Source organism: Rosa chinensis, chromosome 6 (assembly GCF_002994745.2).
Source record: "Rosa chinensis cultivar Old Blush chromosome 6, RchiOBHm-V2, whole genome shotgun sequence".
Taxonomy (NCBI): domain Eukaryota; kingdom Viridiplantae; phylum Streptophyta; class Magnoliopsida; order Rosales; family Rosaceae; genus Rosa; species Rosa chinensis.
In genome coordinates this window covers 51992085-52013795 of record NC_037093.1, presented here as the reverse complement: position 1 = coordinate 52013795, position 21711 = coordinate 51992085, and the positions used below count along the sequence as shown (strand labels likewise).

The 21711-nt window shown below is 37.3% G+C and overlaps 3 protein-coding genes across 8 annotated transcripts; 2 read left to right on the top strand and 1 right to left on the bottom strand.

Annotated features, from left to right (window-relative positions):
• Positions 1 to 5670: 5670 nt before the first annotated feature.
• Positions 5671 to 8796, bottom strand: LOC112169136 (bet1-like SNARE 1-1). 3 transcript variants are annotated; one of them, XM_024306114.2, is made up of 6 exons: positions 8723 to 8796; positions 8505 to 8582; positions 6929 to 7076; positions 6309 to 6365; positions 6151 to 6210; positions 5671 to 6055 (listed from the first exon to the last, which is right to left on the bottom strand). In XM_024306114.2, exons 2-6 carry the CDS (start codon positions 8516 to 8518, stop codon positions 5966 to 5968), a joined length of 369 nt encoding a protein of 122 aa, XP_024161882.1. In that variant the 5' UTR covers positions 8519 to 8582; positions 8723 to 8796; the 3' UTR covers positions 5671 to 5965. The 3 variants fall into 3 exon arrangements, with proteins under 3 accessions (XP_024161882.1, XP_024161883.1, XP_040363674.1); XM_024306115.2 differs by having other exon boundaries at positions 8505 to 8588; positions 8723 to 8791; XM_040507740.1 differs by lacking the exon at positions 8723 to 8796 and adding an exon at positions 7273 to 7347 and having other exon boundaries at positions 8505 to 8581.
• A 402-nt stretch (positions 8797 to 9198) lies between these two features.
• On the top strand, positions 9199 to 11678 carry LOC112172621 (deoxyhypusine hydroxylase-B). The gene is made up of 7 exons (XM_024310021.2): positions 9199 to 9488; positions 10051 to 10184; positions 10267 to 10493; positions 10576 to 10714; positions 10853 to 10979; positions 11146 to 11264; positions 11354 to 11678. Exons 1-7 carry the CDS (start codon positions 9311 to 9313, stop codon positions 11384 to 11386), a joined length of 957 nt encoding a protein of 318 aa, XP_024165789.1. The 5' UTR covers positions 9199 to 9310; the 3' UTR covers positions 11387 to 11678.
• Positions 11679 to 12417: 739 nt separating this feature from the next.
• Positions 12418 to 20387, top strand: LOC112174599 (poly [ADP-ribose] polymerase 1). Of its 4 annotated transcripts, none has more exons than XM_040508762.1 (20): positions 12418 to 12835; positions 13425 to 13474; positions 13568 to 13769; positions 14545 to 14710; positions 14803 to 15115; positions 15545 to 15740; positions 15824 to 15841; positions 16096 to 16156; positions 16279 to 16342; positions 16432 to 16683; positions 17250 to 17487; positions 17597 to 17709; positions 17845 to 17921; positions 18047 to 18204; positions 18439 to 18630; positions 18756 to 18864; positions 19034 to 19116; positions 19251 to 19388; positions 19635 to 19817; positions 20083 to 20387. In XM_040508762.1, exons 1-20 carry the CDS (start codon positions 12686 to 12688, stop codon positions 20128 to 20130), a joined length of 2811 nt encoding a protein of 936 aa, XP_040364696.1. In that variant the 5' UTR covers positions 12418 to 12685; the 3' UTR covers positions 20131 to 20387. The 4 variants fall into 4 exon arrangements, with proteins under 4 accessions (XP_040364696.1, XP_040364695.1, XP_024168166.1 ...); XM_040508761.1 differs by having other exon boundaries at positions 12437 to 12835; positions 15824 to 15979; XM_024312398.2 differs by having other exon boundaries at positions 12438 to 12835; positions 14806 to 15115; positions 15824 to 15979.
• The last annotated feature ends 1324 nt before the right edge of the window (positions 20388 to 21711 follow it).

Sequence of the window (21711 nt, the reverse complement as noted above, 5' to 3'; positions counted from 1 at the left end):
ACAAATGCCAACTTACCAAGTGGATTACACAAACTTTTGATTATGTGTAAGGAACTAAATATGTTATACTCACACACACACACAGATATATATATATATATATATATATATATATGTATGCATTCGAAACTCGGAGTCGGAAACCTCTGAAATTGGAGGCCTTGTGCGGCGGCACCACCTGCACACCCCCAGGGCCACCCCTGATAAGTATTTTGGTCAACTTTGTCCATTGCTTATTGGTTTTGGATGTAAAACTCAAATTATTTTATCATCGTATCAGAGCTTTTATCACACGTGTATATGCCTTGCGGCCACATAAACTCCACGTCATTCAATATATATTGTCCATATGTGGTCCCCATGGCAATGGATGGATTTGATCCAAATTCTTATAAACTCATAGGCAAGGTTATATTTTTCCAATGTGAAGTGTTTTTTATTTTTTTAAATTCTCAATAGAACTCCAAAGATTCGACCATGCTCTAGAGAATAAGGGATATCTAGAAGCCAGCTCGACAAACACATATCCGGCACATGTCACTGCCAGTCGAAGGAATTACGCTTTCAACCCTCTCCAGAGCCATACATCCAATGATGGTTTGAGCATAGGACATACCTCTGTTATCTAGAATATGAAGAGATTCCAAGAACCCGGTATCACCGATCTTTAGATGTCCATCTTTGAGAAACAGATTTCTCGAGTGGAGCACGCCATGAATAAGCCCTCCTAGTGGATTCTAGCCAGTTATGTACAGAGCTCAAACATTAGCTACTTAACAAGAGCAGGCTCTCTTGACTCACCTTTTCAGGTCACGTTCTCTTCCATAAGCTCGTAGACAAAGTACGGCAATGGAATGCGGTCACCGCCCTAGGTATGGTAATTTTAAACAACCAGGCCTACTAATCCAACACTGTTTAGAGGAACTTGGACCGGAGAGTTGCAGAAACCGCCCTCCGACTGTCTCCGAGAAGAGAAAGGAGCTCTTCTATGATGAACTTAATAACTATGATGAACTTAATAATAACTCTATTCATTGTCAATTGGTTGTGGATGTGAAGCCTATATTCCTTTGTCATTCACAAATACTTTCATTTATACGTTTTGATAAAGAAATGTTAAAACTAATTCCAACCCCCTTATTCACTTCTCACTTCGACCCATTTTTCTTCTACTCTTGTTACCATCCAACACTATATGTCACATCATTTCGCAATTTGCAAAATTATAGCGATATTGCCATATATCAAATGATATAATTACGGTAGGTGATTTTAATGTCGGCATAAGCATAAACAAAAAATTTCAGCAAAATTTCATCAATTGTTTGATTTTTTAGTCATTGATAGCGGTTGTTCAGTGTGTTTGCAGAAAATAACAAGTTCAATGAAATTGCACACACAAGAAACTGTTTCGAACAATGTTGTACCACATTTTCTTAGTATTTGGTATCCTGGTTCCTAAATAATCTGACTAGTACTACAAATTTTGTAATAAAAAAAAAATTCTAGAAACACAATTGTGGACTCTAACAAAACGTTTTTCTTTCAGAAGTTCTAACTTGGAAATTAAATTAAAGGGTAAAAAAGTAAATTTATCAAAGTGGGACCATTTAAGCTGCACATGGACAAGTTTTATACTTCTCTCCTCCCACTACACTGGGTACGTACTACCAGAGTGAGGACGATGGAATAAAAAGAAGAGAAAATAAAAACTGTAGTCTGCTTTTGATGCATTTGAAAAACTGGGTAATGAACCATACGACACAGTTTTTAAGGTGATAGACTAGAGCAATGGGAGAACAGTAGACTTCGGTTGTTCTTGGTTTTTGACCTATTACACTACAACCTTCATAGGATTACTCTCATGGATGCTCTTTTTGTGGAGGAGAACATGTATTTTCTTCTTCAAGCTTTTAGAGAGTTGCTTTATCAACGGCCCATTCACGAACACATGAAAACAAAGAACGTCCTGTTCAATCGGAGCTAGCAGGATGATAACCTTAAGATCAATGACCTTGGTTTTTGTCGGGTGTTCTTTATCTCGCCAGCGCCTTACCGCTATGTGGGCGAACACCGCGCTGTTTACAAAACGCCGAAGGTATTGCTCAGCACTGAAACGATAATTTTTTTAAATATGTCTGTTATTAGTTCTCTCTATTTGAGTTAGTTTTGAATTTATATTATATTTTATGAAAAAATAACATAAATGTATTTATAAATTAGTTACTGACCAGCTTGGAGTTAATTAATCATTAAAAAAAAATACCCACAACTCTATCCAGAAAACGAACAACAAAAGGGTGTATAATAATGTGTCTGGAGACCCATCCTCAAGCACATGTGTCCAAATTGAAATTAACCCTAAACCAAACCGTCAACCAATATCACAATCTTAACCCCTAAGTACTCAAAACAAAAATTGAAATGGAACCCAATAATTCAATAAAGTGAAATTAAATAGCCAATGAATGAGAGTGTACCCGTAAATCCGTTCTCTCTGCAATGAAATTGGCCCTAAAGTGAAAAGAGGGTTTCCAGTGGCCAGCTCAGCTGTAATAATAACAATGTAAAATTAAAAAGCGAATTTGGATCCGGGTTTTTTTGTTTTGGGTTTACAGGTCTATTATTGGGCTTAGGATATATAGAAGGACTAGGTTGAAAGGCTCATACCGAAAACACAACCCGCCACCCAAATATCGCCGCTTACTGTCCTCATTCTCCCCATAGGCTTGTAGCAGATGACTGAGTAAGCATATGACATTGTTGTGGTAGCCGGAAGGCCCAAAACAGTGAAAGCTGCGTTGAAACCGGTATCTCCTATCTTGAGATGTCTCTCATTTAGGAACAAGTTGTGTCCACAGAAGTGAATTTCGGCGAGCTCTCGGAAAAGCTCGAGCATCACCTGCTTCACCAAAGCCGGCTCTCAGAGCTTTCCTTTTCCCGCAAGATTCTCGTCCATCCGGTCATACACAAAGTATGGAGCGTCGTTGCTGCCGTAATTGTAGAAATGAAGCCTCACGTACGTAGCCGACGAGGACTTGAGAAACTCGGACTGGAGGGCAAAAGAAATGGCACTCCGACCCTTGTCAATACCAGCAAACACCTCTGGCCTCATCACCTTCACAGCAACTCTGATGGCTGTATTTTTCAGCTTCGTGCCATAGACAACAAATCGAGGACTTTCATCGATCAACTCCACGTCATGAAAGCTCGACTAGAACACGAATGGAAACGCCATTTTTCTCGACTAGAACGCGGATGGAAACGCCATTTTTTTTTCTTTCTCTAGTTTGGATCTGAGGAGAGGAAGAAGGAAGGCATGTAATGGAGGTGTGAGTATGGTGGTCTCTCTCACCTCTCTCGCTCTCGCTCTCAGCTCCGCGTCTAGTGAGTACGGAGTGAGTGGCATGCAAGCATATAAGGACCGAAAGGAATCTCACTTGGCAATTTGTCTCACTCACCCACATGTTAGAATTTTTTTTTCCATAATATTTTCAAATTAAAACCAGTTACCTTTTACTGAATTGACACGTGTACTTGTATTACAAATTAAGCCTTAGCTCGATTTCAAGCTCGCCAGACAATCAACTAGGGTTTAGTCACATAATAACTGAATCAGAGCTTGCACTCGACTTAATTTTTCAAATATAAGCTTAGTATGGTAGTGTTTATATTTCAATTTAATCATGCCATATCATCGGGCCAAATTATCAAGAGGTGAAATCTTGTCGACTGGCGTTTATCTCTCAAATACGATGTTAGCAGGGATCTTAAATTCGAATACCACATTTGTTATTTAAAAAAATTACTAAAGGGTACTACTCTCCGCCTAATTATATACGTATATTGTTCAACTTCTCCGACCACCACATTACACCTACTACATTGAAGAACCGCAATACGTAAATTACCATTGTGTAGCACAACTATAGAAGTGTATAGGGCACAAAGTTGGATTTTGCCAAATTCACGATTCCATCAAACTTCATCATAACAATCTCATATATATGTCGCATAGTTAAAGAGAAATTTACACTACATGCATTCGTGTTGCTTGTTACAAGGTTCTAAAAAACAGCATAGGCGGCTCCATGCCGTTCCTATTATGGCCTAGTCGATCGAGCTACGCACAGGGGTGAAAGTCAGCTGTCTAGACGGTTCCTAGGCGGGCTGGGCTGGTCTGACTAGACGCTGAGCGGTTGGCGATTAGGAGCTCTGTTCCTTTTTTTTTTTAACTCGTCGTACAACTAAACCCGATCAAAATTCAAAAACCTAAACACAAACTAAACCTCGTCTCTCTCCCTCTCTTCTCTCTCTCTAGCACAGAGAAAAGAAGAAATACGAACTGGGATTTGATTTTGGTTTCTGGGTGTTTGAAATTTCAAATAAAGAACTGCAAAGATTGAAAGTTTATGATGAGGGAAAGAGAATATGGATTGCGTTTTGTTTTATTTGTGATAAGGGTTTATGGGTAGGCTACTGGGATGGCATTGGGGATTGGAAATTGAAAGATGGCACTGCAAAGGTTTGAGCTTTCCAGGATGAACAAGAGAGAGAGAGAGAGGTGGTGAGTTGACTTTTCCTTTTTTGGCTTAATAGAGTATAAGAGCAACTTCAACAGCTTCCCTATATTTTGATTTTTCTCTATTTTAGGAAAAAATGAGCTTCTTTTGCTCCAACAGATTCTCTATAACTATCTCTATTTTAGGGATAGTGAGGAAAGAGAAAACAAAATTTTCTAAATTTACAGTAATCTCTAAAATTTTAAGGAAGAATTATAGAGATTTTAGAGACTGCTGTAAAATAGGGAATCTGTTGGAGTTGGAGAAGAAAAATTGCTTAAAGTTTTGACTTTTGCTTCCCTATAATACAAAAATTATAGGAAAGCTGTTGGAGTTGCTATATTTTTCTTATAGATGAGCGAGATGGGAAGTTGGTGGGCCAAGGGAGTTAAGGCCTAATTATAGTCTTATAGATGAGTGGTTCGGTTTAATTAGATGGAGGAGTTATTTTTTTTTATCAACTTTGACTATTTTTAATGAATTGTTGGACTTTAAATATATTTATTTATATAATGATATGTCATAAAAATAATTAAAAATTAAAAAATTAAAAACCGCCTAGTCTTTGTCTAGGCCCCTGGATGCTAGTCCCTGAATCAGCGTTTGACTAGCGCTTAGCGTTTTTTAGAACTTTGTGCTTGTTATAGTATAATTTTGATTGAATAATGAATTTGGACTATATTTAGTAATAAAATTTACCCCAAAAGTAATATTCTCATCCAGTTCATTGGCTTCATCACTTACAATAAATTTGATGACCAGATGAGCCCAAGGATTCATTGCAAAATGATACAATCCCTAGTCTTTGGATTCAAATTTGTTCACCACCAATACTTTGGTAGTGATACCACCACGCAGTATAAAACTGTCATAACAACATAATTATAATTAATCATGATGTTTTATTAAAAAATTATATTTTAAGTATTAAATTAATTCTATATGACGTGACAAGTTTTAATAGGGTGGTAATATCACCACAAAATAAATGTGGTGAGCAAAGAAGAATAAAGAATTAAAGGATTAATGATAAATTTCTATCTTAGTGGAGTACACGACATACAATGAATGAGAAAGATAGAAAGGAGAATATTGCTAGCATTCCTCATATTTATATACATACGCACTCTTTTTTGTATTAACAATCGAATCAGAGCTTCTGTTTATAAGCAATGCTTCATCAGAACCTAGACTGTTTCTGTTGTCAAGTGGTTGAAGAAAAGGCATGTAATCAAGTGTAAAAGGCAACCAACTTCTATGTCATACATCTTAAATCTCTTTACAGTAAAATACCAGAATATCTTACAAGACAGAAGAAAGTAAAACATTGATTACAGTGAAAAGCAAGCATCTTCCATGTTCAAGGTAAATCAGGTGGCTGTATCAATTCCATCATGGATTAATTACCTAGTGAGATAGTATATAACTAGAAAGACGACCAGAAATGATGCCACCAGTGTAAACATTCTCTGGCTTGACTTGGTCTCAAAAACCTGAAATTATAACAGCCAAGGATCAGATGGGGGACCCTAGGAAGGATAAATGAAGAAAAGAACTTGATGATTTCAAAGATGGAAAGGTAGCATACCGTCTTAAACCTGTCCATTGTACCGGATAGCATTCCCCTTGATGAATCCATATCATTTCCCTAAATACACAATTTGCATCATGAGTAAATAACATATAAACAATGTAAACTCTAAAGACAGATTAATTAACTGCAGCATATAGATATACGGTATATACCATTCGGTCCAGCATGTGATTATGACTCTCTACCTCCTCATGTATGTCACCTGACAACTGTTGAAAAGAAATGAATTAGTATGTTATTGGGAGAACTAAAGCCTATGAGCCTACAAGTCAAGTTCATAATCAGTACACTAATCTAAATAATCTAGATCACATGCTCATGATCTGCCTATAATTTCAAAAACAAAACTGCTGTGTTAAAACACGAGAATTGTCAGTGGAAATATTGAGTTCAAGTTCTAAGTGATGTTTTATTAGCATACAAGGAAAACAAAAATAAGCAAGTCTTTCAATCTCTTATCCTCTTAGAAGGATTTCATAGTTGGTTCTATGTGCTGCCAATAAGGCAAAGGTAAACTATAAGAAGTTTGCAGGGAACTGTTAACCAATAACCATAGCACCATACTACAAAATTCAGAAGCAACTTGTTTCTTCCTCAACCTATCAAACTGACAAAAGCACACATTGACCAGACAACAGTAAGAAACTTGATATTGTAGACTAACATTAATATATGCTGAATCCAGTCAGGAACCGCTACAATCACATTTGCACTATTAATTTTAAGTCTCCAAGTGATACTAAACAAGGGAATTGGGGAGTGAGGGCCTTACTCTCTTCAGCAAATTGACTCTATCTTGCAATCCTTCCACTGCCCTTTCATTATCTTGCTCATCGATTTCATGGGAATAGGAAGATGAGGCCCTGATGCCACCCTCCTCAATGCCATCAAAAAGAGCGACTTTGTTGTTGCGGTAGTCCCTGCATTTAGATTGTATCGTTAAACTAATCAGTTTCTATATGATTGACAACAGGGGTTCACTTCATATGAAACATGGAATAATTCCATAACAATTACATGAAGCTTCAACAACATCAACGCTAGGTTCATATTAGACATTGATATTTCTGGCACCGCATCTACCAGTGTGGAAATATAATGAGTTTAATCACTCACAAAACTTTAATCCTTTGTTGCATCACCATAAGTTGCATCCATTAGACATTGATGTTTCCGGCATTGCATCTATCACTATGCAAATACAATGAGTTTAATCACTCACGGAACTTTGAACCTTTGTACCATCAACAATAAGTTGCATCCATTAGACATTGATGTTCATATTAGATATTGATGTTTCCAGCATTGCATCTATCACTATGCATATAAAATGAGTTTAATCACACACAAAATTTTGAACCTTTGTAGCATCAACGATAAGTTGCAGTATTTCAATAAGCACAGCATATGTCTCTTTGTGATTACCACGACAAATGTACTACTACTAGTCCTTACTCGTTGAGTAAAAGTTTTAGTGATCAATGTGAAAACTTGGACTTGGAGGTTAGTCCAGTATCCCAACAAGAAATCATGCATTCCAAACATTCAATAGCATGTCTATTGACTAATCTATATCCCATCCACAGAACCATTGTGATGTCCCAAAATCCGTAAATTGGTGGAAAACCACTGATTTAAACCTAATAGCAACTAACATTGACCCCAAAAAACAAACATAATTCATTTGCGTTGATCCAAGCATCTAATAAAATAAACGGATAAAAAGTACACAAAGCACCTGATCCAAAAGAAGCTGATGAAATGCTTATTGGGAAAAGTTGATTAGCATGGATCTCCTTATCATTTTGGTGAAAGATTACTACTTGTTTTTCTCCTCAAGTAAAATTTAAGCGATCCATTGACAACTTGGACTCAGAAGATAGTCCAGTATCAATCATACCATTCTCTCAACAAAATACAGCAAACACATTCGCAAACAGAATGTCTAATGACTAATGCCTATCCCCCACACTGAGCACTAGAAGCTGGCATTGACTGACCAAGAAAACAAACACATTACTAGTACATCATTTTCGTTGATCCGATTATCGAATAGAATACAAGGTTAGCTACAAGCCAATCCAGTACACAAAGCTTGTAGCCCTAAATGAACTTTCAAGTTTACTAACAAACAATCCAAATAGATAAACACCACTAAGACGAAGCCAGAATTCTGTTTGTTGATCACTCAATTAGCACTTGCTACACAATCACTACTCTATGCACAGATCTAAAACATGAAATTATTATTTCGGTAACAGGATCAGGTTAATATAACTGATAATGTTGTGGAAGTAAAAGTAGAAAATTATTAAAGAAGAGATCAATCGGATTTAAGACGAGCTAACCTTCGAGCATTCATGGCTCACAGTGAACGATAGCGACCCAATCCCTTCGCTGCTGCTTTGATCTTTGGATTTGAGTCACTGTAACTGATTTCAGGAAACTTAATTAAGAAAATAAATAAATAATAGAGGAGATGATCGGCGACGAAGATGAGCAGTATAAGAGAATCGAGGAATTCAGATCTGAGAAAGAGAGAGAGATTGGAGCTGAAGAAACGCACCGTTTGGAGGGAAGAAGAAGAAGAATCAGAAGAAGAGAGAAGCCTCGGGATTTTGCTGTTGAGGAAGAAATAGGGAAAACCAGGAGGAGGAGTGATTATATTCTCAGCGGGGGAAGAAAATTTTAACGCCTCCGCGGGTCCCACAGGATAGAATCGTTAACAAAAATTCGTAAATAAATAAACTTACCGGTCACGTGATACGCTTAACCGATCACGTTTTTCTATTTTTTAATTATATTTTAAAACAATCAATATTTACTTATTATAAAATATTTAAAATATCCCTTATATAGACAATAATTGGCTGGGGCGTACCGCGTGCCAGCCCTACTTAAGAATCTGTTAATGGTTAAAAAGGATATCGGATAAGAATTGAAGAGCCTGTTTTTTACTTTTTACTGAGTTGGGTCTCGTTACTGCTTCCGGTGAATAAATTATATACTGCGGCCTATAAAAAACAGAAGGGAAAAAAAAAAGGGTGGGAACTGCAGCGCCTTCTTCTTCTTACGCAGGAGAGAATCTGATTCTGGGGAGAGAGAGATAAACAACCCTAAGCGGAATCTAGCAGATCACTAACGTCGTAAACTCATGGGTTCGTTGAGCGACGACGGCGCTCCCGCCACCGGGTTCGAGTCGTCACCGGAGATGGTGAAGTTTCTCTGCGACAGATTGCTGGACCCGGCGCAGCCCATATCGGAGCGGTTCAGAGCCTTGTTCTCTCTCCGCAACCTCAAAGGCCCTGCCCCGCGCAACGCCCTTATTACCGGTTCGTTCACCTCCATTTTTATCTTACTATTATTATTATTTTTAGTTGAAGATTTAGGCTTGGTTGGGTTAATGTATGGTTAAATATGCTTTAACTTGTTCATTGAATCGTTTTGATTTTTTTAATTACAGCAAAGGGTAAGTGATTAGTGTTTAAGTAGAACTTTGGAAGTGCTTGGTTTTTGTAAGCCAAATTCATTATCTTTCTCTTTGAGCTGATTTACTAGTTTGAATGAGTATCACTGACTGATTACAGGCTGTGCCTCAAATACAATGGTATCACAATGGTATCTATGTGATAGAATGAATATGGGATTATCGGAACCCTAGGAGATTGGTCTTTTAGGTGTCTATGGACAATGATCTTTTGGTGTTTGTTATTTTAAGCTACCGGCATTGTGATTAGGAATTTTAGGGAATGGAATGGAGTTGAACATGTTTAAGCTTTGTTTTTTAGCTCAAGTTAATGTTGAATGCTTCCTTGATTTTTACCTTCGTTACTGAACTGCTAGGCTGATCGTTAGTGTTCTAATAGTGCAATGGATATGTGTTTGGCACTGCAGCAACAAGGGATTCTTCCAACTTGTTGGCACATGAGGCTGCATTTGCATTGGGTCAAATGCAAGACGCCGAGGCAATTCCTGCATTGATAGCGGTTCTCAATGATTTCTCTCTGCATCCCATTGTTCGTCATGAGGTGGGTTTATATCACCTTCAAGTCTACTTGCATTCCTCAGATTCGCATAATATGCTTATTCATGTTAATTGCAACTGTACAGGCAGCAGAAGCTCTTGGTGCAATTGGTTTGGAGAGCAATATTCCTCTTTTAAAGAATAGTCTGGTTTCAGATCCAGCTCAGGAGGTAAAAGAGACTTGTGAGTTGGCTCTTAATCGAATTGAGCAGTTTAAGAATGCTAGTAGTCAATCCATGGATGAAAAATCACCTTTTATGTCTGTGGATCCGGCTGCACCGGCTACTTCTGGCTCTTCTGTAAATCAGCTAAGGTGTGTGTGGTTGTAATCTACTATTGCTCAACTTCCTACGATTTTGACTATTACATTTCTGACTAGTATATATCATTTTAAGGGAAGCTCTTCTGGATGAAAAAAGGAGTATGTATGAGCGGTATTCAGCTCTCTTTGCACTTCGGAATGATGGTGGTGATGAAGCTGTTACTGCTATAATTGATTCCTTGGGTTCCCAAAGTGCTCTCTTGCGGCACGAGGTTGGTTTATAATTTCTCTAAATGGATTCTTGACTTGGTCTTTAAAGGGTCTTTCTTGTCGTATTTGATCTGCATTTGTTTTTACAAGTGGTTATGTCATGTCTTTTCACCATCATGATTTCTTTGTGTGGTTGCCAGGTTGCTTATGTGTTGGGCCAATTACAAGATAAAGCTGCTTCAGCTGCTCTTTCCAACATACTTATGGATAAAAATGAGCACCCAATGGTTAGGCATGAAGCTGCTGAAGCTCTTGGTTCTATTGCAGGTCTGACTGCTCTTGTCCACCGTGTTCTCCAAATATATAAGTAGTTCATTGCATTCAGTAATTCATTGCCAAAGCTCTGTTTCTTAAAATTGACTTGATAATAGCATCTTAATCGCAAATGCTTTGAGTTTTGGGTTTATAAAACTGAGCTTCTGTTTGTGTGTAGATGAGCAAAGTGTATCACTTCTGAAGGAATTTGCAATGGATCCTGAGCCTATCGTGTCTCAGAGCTGTGAAGTTGCTCTAAGCATGCTGGAATATGAAGGATCAGGCAAATCGTTTGAGGTATGCATATCAAACTATGAGTCAGGAACTATGAAACTCTGGATTTAGTGTATCATGAGGAAAATGACTCAAGTCTGACATATTTGCAGTACCTATTCATGCAAGCTCCTCAAGTACAATAGAAAACAACAGTGCTTTTACTTGCTGAAGCGCCAAATTATTCAAGCTTTGATTTGAACATCCATGAAGTACAAGCATGAAGTTGGGGAGAAAGGGAAGAAACAGATTTTTTTTTTTTTTGCTTCGTTTAAATTAAGTACCATATTATAACCCACACACATGCTCATTGCTTGTCACATTTACTGTTTATGTTGTATTGGGTAACCTGCACCAAATATTAATCAGAAATCACAAATCTTATGTGTGCATGCCTCAAAGTATAGACACCAGTGGTAGATGGTTGTTATTCATGCTCAAATCTATTTCTTTTCAAATACTTGTAATTATTGCATGATGAGATTCTGGGAGAGTCAAAACTCTTGGAAAATGCGGATCTTCAAGCTTCTATGGGAAGAAAAAGGCACTCTGGTAGAACATCACTTTCCTTGCTCGTTGAATGAATTAAAAGAGGGAAAAAAAATCCAGGCATATTTGACTAGATATAGTTCCAAGCTTCTCTAGCAATCTGTTGGAGAAGAAATTTTTTTTATACTTCTGTTATGATAACCTGGTATAAACGGGTTGTATATAAGTATAACTCACCTAAATTCGATTTTTGAACTTCTCAATTTAGTCTTTGTAGCTTGAAATTATATGGAAGTGTAGATGCTCACCTCCACCCTCTCCATCCCATCCGGCAACTCCATTCAGTCCCACCTCCACCGGCATCTCCCAACCACCTCTAACAAAAGGGAATTTCCGTGGTGGTAGTGGAGACATGAGTCTCTATTTGGGAGATCCCCTTGAGCTTTATTGTAATTTGGGGTTCAGGTCTTAAGTCCTCCCTTTGTATTCATCAGTTTCATCAATCAAGGCCTAAGGGCTGCCGCATCAGCCCTTATTTCAAAAAGAAAAAAAAAAGAATTTCCATTTGGAAATCATCGACTTATTACACAGCTTTCTGTGGTAAGCACCAAAGATCATGCAAAATGTGGAGTCGGTTACAATCCAGATTCGGTGATGTCGGTTACATGATTGTTGTCGATTTATGCTCTTTTCTTTTGAGATCCAGATACCAAATTTAGAAGTTGAAATGAAATAAAATAAAAACATTAAAATCAGGTCTTTAATATAGTCGGGTCGGGTCGGTGAAAAATGGAGGTCCCAGAAAACGACAGAGAGGCGTGGAGCTCCGAATGTCAGTAGGAACTGGGAAAGAGAAGGTATTTCATTCCCACTGTGGCTGTGACTTCATCACTTTTCAGTCGTTATCGGCACACACGAGAGAGAGAGAGAGAGAAAGCGAGAGTCTCTGAGAGAGAATGGCGGACCCTCAGAATCAGAAGCCATGGAAGGTCGAGTACGCCAAGTCTGCACGATCGTCATGCAAAACCTGCAGAAACCCCATTGAAAAAGAGAACCTCCGCTTCGGCAAAATGGTCCAGGCCAAACAATTCGACGGCTTCATGCCCGTACGTCACTCTCACTCTATTTTCTACTCATCTCTTTCTGCTATTCACCCTCACTTTCCACAACAACAGCACAAAGTTCACAACTTTTTTTCTGCTTTCAATGTCGTTTTTACTTTTCCGGCCAACTCTTACCTTGAAAAAAAAAAATAGATAATGCGTTGATTTTGATTCCTAGAAAATTAGGGTTTGGGGTTTCTTTGTGTATTTCTGCTGCATTTGCGTTGATCATGGCGTTTTTGTTAGTAAAAACTAAAACTTTGGCCAAATTGATTGGGTGTGCTAGCAAAATTCCTGCAGACCTGGGTTGAATGCTCAGGTTTTTGTAGCCGTAGAATGTAAAGTTGAAGCCTTGTTCAGAACATAATCAAGAATTTGTACCAAAAGAAAAAGAAAGAATGGTTTCATCTTTTAAGTTGAAGCCTTTTCAGAACACAATCAAGAATTTGTACCAAAAGAAAAAGAAAGAATTGTTTCATCTACCATACACACAAATGGAGCTTTGTTAACACTTGTGTTGTTGTATTTTTGTTTCCTTAATCATCTCTTTTGTTCTGTTACCTGCATAATTATCGGTTGTTTTTGTTTTCAGATGTGGAACCATGCTAGTTGCATAATGAAGAAGGCGAAGCAGATAAAATCGTATGTGTTATTGTAATATTTATTATAATCTCCAGCATTGAGTTAAGTGGATGGTTGTAGTGATTGACTGCTATGCCTTTGTCTTGGATTTAGAACTGATGATGTTGAAGGCCTTGAGCTCCTCCGGTGGGAAGATCAGAAGAAAATTAGAGATTATGTACAAAGTGGTGGATCTGGTGGACCCTCGGATACAACAACTACAAGCAAGGCCAGTGCTACAGAAAGTGGTATTGAAGTTTCGCAAACTTCTCGGGCTACTTGCAGGCTCTGCAGCCAAAAGATTTTAAAAGGGGAGGTTAGTAAACTATGTTTCTCCATTTTCTCTATTCAGTAAGTAATCTTTTGCATAGTTTGATCTGTTATGCATCTGCTATTTGAAAAGAAATCTGTAGGCCAAAAGTAGCTTTTCAGAGTTGATAACATGAATCACATCTTCTTTTTGGGCACAATATTGTATAATTGAAAATGTTCTTTCATCTGTTTGGGTTTCTCACAAGAGTCAAGTAATTGATTAGTATGCTGGTAAGTGTAGGATTGCTGTAGTTGTTTGTCTCTGAGGCAGAGAAGAATCAGTGCTTAAAGGGCCTCTCATTGCTTTAGTGATGTCTTCTCATGGTCAGGCTTCTGGTTTCCCTGTTGTAGACTTGTAAGTCATGTCTAGAGCATTTTATTGGTTTGTGATGGAATCTAATTTTCCAATAAGAAGGATTCTCTGCCTCTCTTCCATAGTTCCCCAGTCCTCCTCAAATTAGGTATCTGATCAAGGACAAAGAAGGTGAAAGACTCTCCATCTTGAGATACCAGCCAAATTATCTTCCAAAGATTCCCACCCTTTGTTTTTCTTACTGGATTTAGTACTGAAGTAGGGCACCACTAGTTTCCAGGTCAAAATGATTATGCCAAAATGCACATGTCCAGACACACCGACAACAGAATTCTGTGATTGTGTGGCAAGTTTCATCTAAGTTTATTTCAAATGTGTCCTCATCGTCATTGTATTTTTCGGTTCTCCTTAATTAGGCATAAGTTGTTGACTACTCTCCATTTATTGTTTTTCATTCCCTTGATAGGTCCGTATATCAACCAAGCCTGAAGGTCAAGGAGCTAGGGGCTTGGCATGGCACCATGCGAAGTGTTTCATGGAATCATCACCATCTACCCAAGTGGAGAAGCTGTCTGGATGGGAGACCATCCCAGTTTCTGATCAGGCAGCTGTGTCTGCCTTAGTTAAGGATGGTATATAGTTCAGTATGTTTTATATTAAGTTGTTTCTATTCGGTAGTTACCTCTAATCTTCTGTTTTTCAGTTGTTATTGTTTATCTTATAGTAGTCCTTTCAGGCAAAGAAGTTAAAGAGATCCTGCCACAGTCAACTTCTAAAGCTGGCACTAAACGAAGAAAAGATGGGGATGGTGATCAGAAGTCAAAAGTTTCGAAGTCGGAAGGTGACGTGTCAACAAGCAGGGATGTGTCTGTGAGTAATGCTACTGATATGGAGAGCAAAATGGAGGCGCAAACTAAAGAGCTGTGGGCTCTGAAAGATGATCTCAAAAAGCATGTGACAACTGTAGAGCTGCGTAAAATGCTTGAAGCCAATGATCAAGGTTCAACAGGATCAGAGCTTGATTTGCGTGAGCGCTGGTAATATCCTATAGTCTTGTCTGAGCGTGGAAATTGCAAACATAACTTTAGTTTAATTTTTCATGTTTTATTTATTTATTTTTATTTCTTTGCATTTTTTATTTTACATTCTGTTTGCCTTTAATCTAGTTTAGTTTAATTTTTCATGTTTTATTGTTATTTTTATTTTTTTGCAATCTTTTAGTTTACAATTCCGTTTGTCTTTAATCTGGTTTTGGCAATAAATTTTATGTTTTGTAACGGATTGGTTGTTCAGTACAATCTATTTAAATCTTGTTTCTTGGAGTTTGTCACAATGGAAAACCTCTTGTTTGTTTTCCACCAAAGTTGATTAAGTAATTAGTTGTTATCAGTTAATCACTATCTATCTCTATGTGGATCCCAAGTTTTTCACCTCATGAACTCTTTATTGCTATACTTCTTGTTCAGCGCTGATGGAATGATGTTTGGAGCACTTAGTACCTGCCCACTCTGTTCCGGTCATCTTCACTATTCTGGAGCCATGTACAGGTGCCATGGGTTCCTGACTGCATGGAGCAAGTGTTCTTACTCTACTCAAGAACCTGAACGTTGTAAAGGGAAGTGGAAAATCCCAGAAGATACAGATAATCAATTTCTGCAGAAGGTATTTAGCTACTACTTGTGTCATGTAGCTTATTTAGGTTGATAGTCATCCAAATTATGACTTGAATTTTCTTTATTTTCCAGTGGTTTAAATCACAGAAGGTTAGCAAACCTACACGAATACTGCCACCACCATCATCTAACAGTCCTGGAGGTCAAGCTTTCAATGGCCAATCTCAGTCTGGTCCAAGCTTGGCGGATTTGAAAGTTTCTTTTCATGGATTACCAAAAGAATCCATGGCATGATCTCCTTCCCTTTCTTTATGTCTTTATTTATTTCTTAGTACCTGTGGAAGTTATCATTTAACTGCAGTTTCAGTTCTCTATATTTATTTCATCAAGGGTGGATTATGCAGGAAAAGTGGAATAAAGATATAAAGGGTGTAGCTGGGTCCGTTCATGCCAAGATAAAAAAAGGCATGTGATTTTCACCAACTGAATTTTGATTTAACGTCTTGCCTTCTTTGCAATAGGGGTGGATCTGTATTAGCTTAAAGACGCATAGTGTTGCTTATAATTGCTTACAAATCAAAGTGCAGATACTAATTGCTTGGTTGTGGGTGGAGGACTGGATGATAAAGATGCTGAGATGAAAAAAGCAAGGTTAAGATGCTATCAAATCACTCTCTTGACTCTTGAGTATTTTCTACATTGTTTCTTTTTTGTTTGACCAAGATGTGTTTCATCTGCAGGAGGATGAAAATACCAATTGTTAGGGAGGATTATCTGGTTGATTGCTTTAAAAGAAAGAAGAAGCTTCCATTTGATCTTTACAAAGTTGAAGCTGTTGGTGAAGCCTCTAGCATGGTCACTGTCAAAGTGAAAGGGCGAAGTGCCGTTCATGAATCTTCTGGATTGCAAGATACAGGTCACATACTTGAGGATGGAAAAAGCATATATAATACAACTTTAAGCATGTCTGATTTGTCAACTGGTGTTAATAGGTGCGTTTGTAATATTACATCTTTCTTGTTTACCAATTTCCATGGAATTAACCTGTTACTCATCAGTTACCACTGCTCAATTCCGGGATTTACATTGCTAAGTATCTTTTCTTGCCTTGGATGCTCATGCATGGCCAACATAGTTTAAGTAAAAATGTTTGAGATATAATCTGGTATTTATAGTTTGGGATATAAGGACATGGACTGAAGTTGTGTCTTAAGTTTGCATTTTTCTTTTAAACTTCGGTTAGGATGAAAGCATTATTCTACTTATAAAAATGAAAAAGAAGAACAAGAAAAACATCAACTTTAGAGAGTTTTAGAATGACAATAGGGAAACTGTGGAAGTGAAACTTTTCTGTATTAGTTATGCATCACTGGCCGTTAATTATTATTATTATTATTATTTTTGCCTTTTACTGGTCTTTTTATTAAAAAGAAATCGTTGTCTCTACTTTGACATTTGCAGTCCTAGTTAGTGCATATTATCTTTCATTTTAAATTATAATGTTCTATGTTAACTCTTTCTCTCTCTCTGTTTTTCTCCTTCTCTTTTCTATGTGAAGTTATTACATCCTCCAAATTATACAAGATGATAAAAGTTCAGACTGCCATGTGTTCCGTAAATGGGGACGAGTAGGCAATGACAAAATTGGAGGAACCAAACTAGAAGAGATGTCAAAATATGATGCCATATCTGATTTTAAACATTTGTTTCTTGAGAAGACCGGCAATTCATGGGAAGCATGGGAGAAAAAGCAAGATTTTCAGAAGCAACCTGGAAAATTCTTTCCATTGGATATTGTACTGTTTGTTCTTTCATTTCTTCATTTTTTTTCCCGAAAGATGTAATATTAAATTATTAATCCATTTTAATGAATCTAATTAATTTAATAAAATTTGGAATTTGTAGGATTATGGTGTTAACAAAGGGGTTTCAAAGAAAAATCAGAACAATGAACCCAGCAAATTGCCTCCTCAGTTAGCAGAGTTGATGAAGATGCTCTTCAACGTTGAAACATACAGGTAATTGAATTTTGTTTAAACTGTTTGCTATCCCCTCCCTCCTTCTCCCTCCAATCTTTTATATACATGTTATATATACATCTGTGTGTGTGTGTGTGTGTGTGTGACTATGAGACTAAGCCTTAAGTTTTGCAGAGCTGCCATGATGGAATTTGAGATAAATATGTCAGAGATGCCACTTGGAAAACTGAGTAAAAGCAATATCCAAAAGGGTAAGCACTGAAAACACAACCTTTAATTTGCTGCACAGCTCAATATATTAAACTGTCTATTTCAGATTTAATTTGCATAATAAGTCTTTACAGCTTTCTTCCGGTATTCTATTTTCTTTATTCAGGGTTTGAGGCATTAACGGAAATACAGAATCTGTTAAAGAGTGATGGTGCCTCTTCCATAAAAGATAGCTTGATTGTAGATGCAAGCAATCGATTTTTCACAGTGATCCCTTCCATACATCCGCATATTATTAGGGATGAGGATGACTTTAAGTCAAAGGTACATGAGCTCTGTGTGCTTACCACTTTTCATGTTTTCTCATACTCTCAAGCCAGTGGCCTTGATGCCTTTCCTTAAATTGTATGAGTATTAGTTTTGGTGTACTTTATTGAGGTTTTGCTGTTGGTTGATGTCTCCCCCGATAAGCACTTAGGTTTCAACTGATTTCCAAAAGTTTGCATAATTACATGCAAGGCATAAGAGGTTAATACGGCTTACGTTTTCTCATGGCAGTTGAAAATGCTAGAAGCTCTCCAGGACATTGAAATTGCTTCCAGATTAGTCGGTTTTGATGCTGATAGTGGTGACTCTTTGGATGAGAAGTATAAGAAGCTCCGGTGTTGTATGAACCCACTTCCTCACGATAGTGAAGATTATCGGTTGATTGAAAAGTATCTTCTTACTACTCATGCCCCTACACATACGGTGGGTTTGCATTTTGATACTCTAGAGCATATTGTCCTGGTGAAAAATTTGAATATACTCAAAAATTTTATGTCAATTCATTTATTTATGTAAATCTTGTTTCTGGCATCTGATGAGATTATCAGGATTGGAGTCTGGAACTTGAAGAAGTTTTTTCACTTGAAAGGGAAGGGGAATTCGATAAATACGCTCCTTACCGAAAAAATCTTAAAAACAGAATGCTGCTTTGGCATGGTAAGTTGCACTAGCCAAACTTTATGGAATATAGTGTTTTTCTGCAGTGAGATGAGAATCGTTATAGTTCTTTTCAATGTTATTTTTCAAGGTACACAGAAATCTATTGATAAATGTATCAGGATTTAGGATGCAGAATCATGACTAATAGTAATTATCTTTTCCTCAGGTTCTCGGTTTACGAACTTTGTGGGAATACTTAGCCAAGGACTAAGAATAGCTCCTCCTGAAGCTCCAGCTACTGGTTATATGGTTTGTTTTCTTTGTCTATGTATATATCTGTATACATATGTATTGATGTTTATACATCTCTGTTTTTATACGTATGTTTACACTGTCTTATCCATTTTTCTTGAAACTAACAGTTTCATCATTTTGCCTTGCAGTTTGGCAAGGGGATTTACTTTGCTGACCTTGTCAGTAAGAGTGCTCAGTATTGCTTTACAGATAAGAAAAATCCTGTGGGCCTCATGCTTTTAAGTGAAGTTGCCCTGGGAGAGATCCATGAGCTCCAGAAGGCCACAGTGAGCTCATTTGCATCCCCCCTTATCCTTTCTTTTTCTTCTATCCTTTTTCTCGTGTGTTTTGATCGTTTTGATATTCTGTATATATATTGACATCATTGACATCATGTGTCAACTAATTTTAACTCCCGTAAAAGTTTTCAATTTGACCTATGTAAAAAAACAATATACTGGATTCATCAGACTTATTATTTCTTACAACTTTTTCCCATTTAACTAATCTTTATGCATTCTACTGTCATTCAGTATATGGATAAACCTCCTAAGGGAAAGCACTCTACGAAGGGACTTGGCAGGAAAAAACCTGAGGAGTCGGACTATGTTAAATGGAGGGATGATGTCACTGTGCCCTGTGGCAAACCAGTGGATTCACATGTCAGGGCCTCTGGGCTGATGTATAATGAGTATATTGTTTATGATACAGCTCAAGTAAGTTATGAACTCTGTTCTTGTTTTTTTATCTTCCATATGGGATAGTGGCAGTTTCTTACACTAAACTTTACGTGTTTATAAGATTTTGATTTAAATTAATTCTTTACTAGTAATACTAGAAGCGGCAGCTACATTAACTGGATATCAGTGTAAGATTGTGTACACATAGGGTTCTAATTCTTAGAGCCGCTCAAAATAACTGGATATCAACCTTTGCCAAGTGTTGGTACACTACTAATTTTAGAAGTTGTTCTCTGAACAGGTTAAGATGCAATTTCTATTGAAGGTGAAGTTTCATCACAAGAGATGATGGAGGCATAAGGATATCAGTATTTTGGTCTGGTGTACAGTGCAGGTGGGGTGGCCAGAAACTCACATGACTCTTCCGGTTTGTAAAACTTTCTATAAGATCTATTTTGGGGATTGCTGGAGATCTTATAACTTTTCCTTCTGGCACTGTAAAGAGTAGTGGGAATCAAAATCATCTTTTGGTATTTTGTGGGCTGTATAACGAATATTATTGTCAATGAAGATGATCGAGGAAGTAACGAATTTGTTTAATTTGAACTGATTTTGTTAAGCAAACGTTGTCTCCTGATTTTGTTAAGCAAACGTTGTCTCCTGATTTTGTTAAGCCACTTCTATTGAGTATTGACATAATTTCGCCGGCAAAAATTGTTTCCTAAATTTGTTAAACCACTTCTACTAACAAACTTTTGGGGGTAAAAGTTGTCTAATTTTTTAAGCCACTTCTACCAAGATTTTATCTTTTATTTTATTTTATTTTGATGCAATGAGTGATAGTAGAGGAGTAATTAAGCTAAAAAAATGTGAATGACACTGAAGGGGATCTAACCAAAACTTCTAAAATAAACAAGCAAAACAAACAAGTCAACGAAATCTAAACTGTGAAAGACTCAAAACATCACTCTTATAGAACGACAAGAGAAATGGAAGAGGCATATCCCACCACACTTGCTCCAACAAAGTTGTCCCATGATTAGCTAGAGCATCTGTTACCTTCTACCAACAAGATTTTATCAACAAAAGTTGTGTTGCTTAACTTTCGTCCGCAAAAATTGTTTCTTGATTTTGTTAAACCACTCGCATATGCAAAAGTTGAGTCCTAATTTTGTTAAGCCACTTCAACTGACTAACATTTCGTCGCCAAAAGTTGTGTCCTAAATTTGTAAGCCACCTCTATAGATGCACATTCATCAACAAAAACAGTTGTGTCATAACTCATAACTATGGTAAGTCACTACTCACTGCTACTGATGAGCCTTTCGTTGGAAAATTTGTCTCCTATTGTATTTTGTTGAGCCAATTTTGCTGACGACTGTTACGGCAAAAAAAGTTATCTTCTAATTTTATCAAGCCACTTCTACCGATGAACGGTTTCCACACTTACATCAGTCTGTACACAATCTATCTATCTATAGCAAGAAGCGGTCAAGGGTTCAAGGGTAACCGTCTCGCAAGTAACTTGACCTAACTGCTCTGGGACCTAAAAATATATCTTGGATTTCTTATATGGAAACCACGCACCAACTTGGATCCAAAGTCGTCGTGTTTTTACGTCATAATATATAAATTTGCAATGCCATTACGCCTGAGAAATTTTTTGTAACAGATCTTCGATTTGGGGATCTTGAAGGTGGCATGCATGTCTGCCATGTGCTTGGATGATGATCTTCATTGACTCCAAATTATATTTGCTCGCGTCACAAGAAAATGGACTATTGGTAGCAAATTTCCGTTTTAATTTTAAATAATTTACCATCCAGCATCATTCACAGACATTCTTGGTGCTGAAGAGCTTGACAATGAAGATCTGCAAGCAAAGCCACAGCTGCGATAAGAAGTATGACTTTTGAAACAAATAGCCATT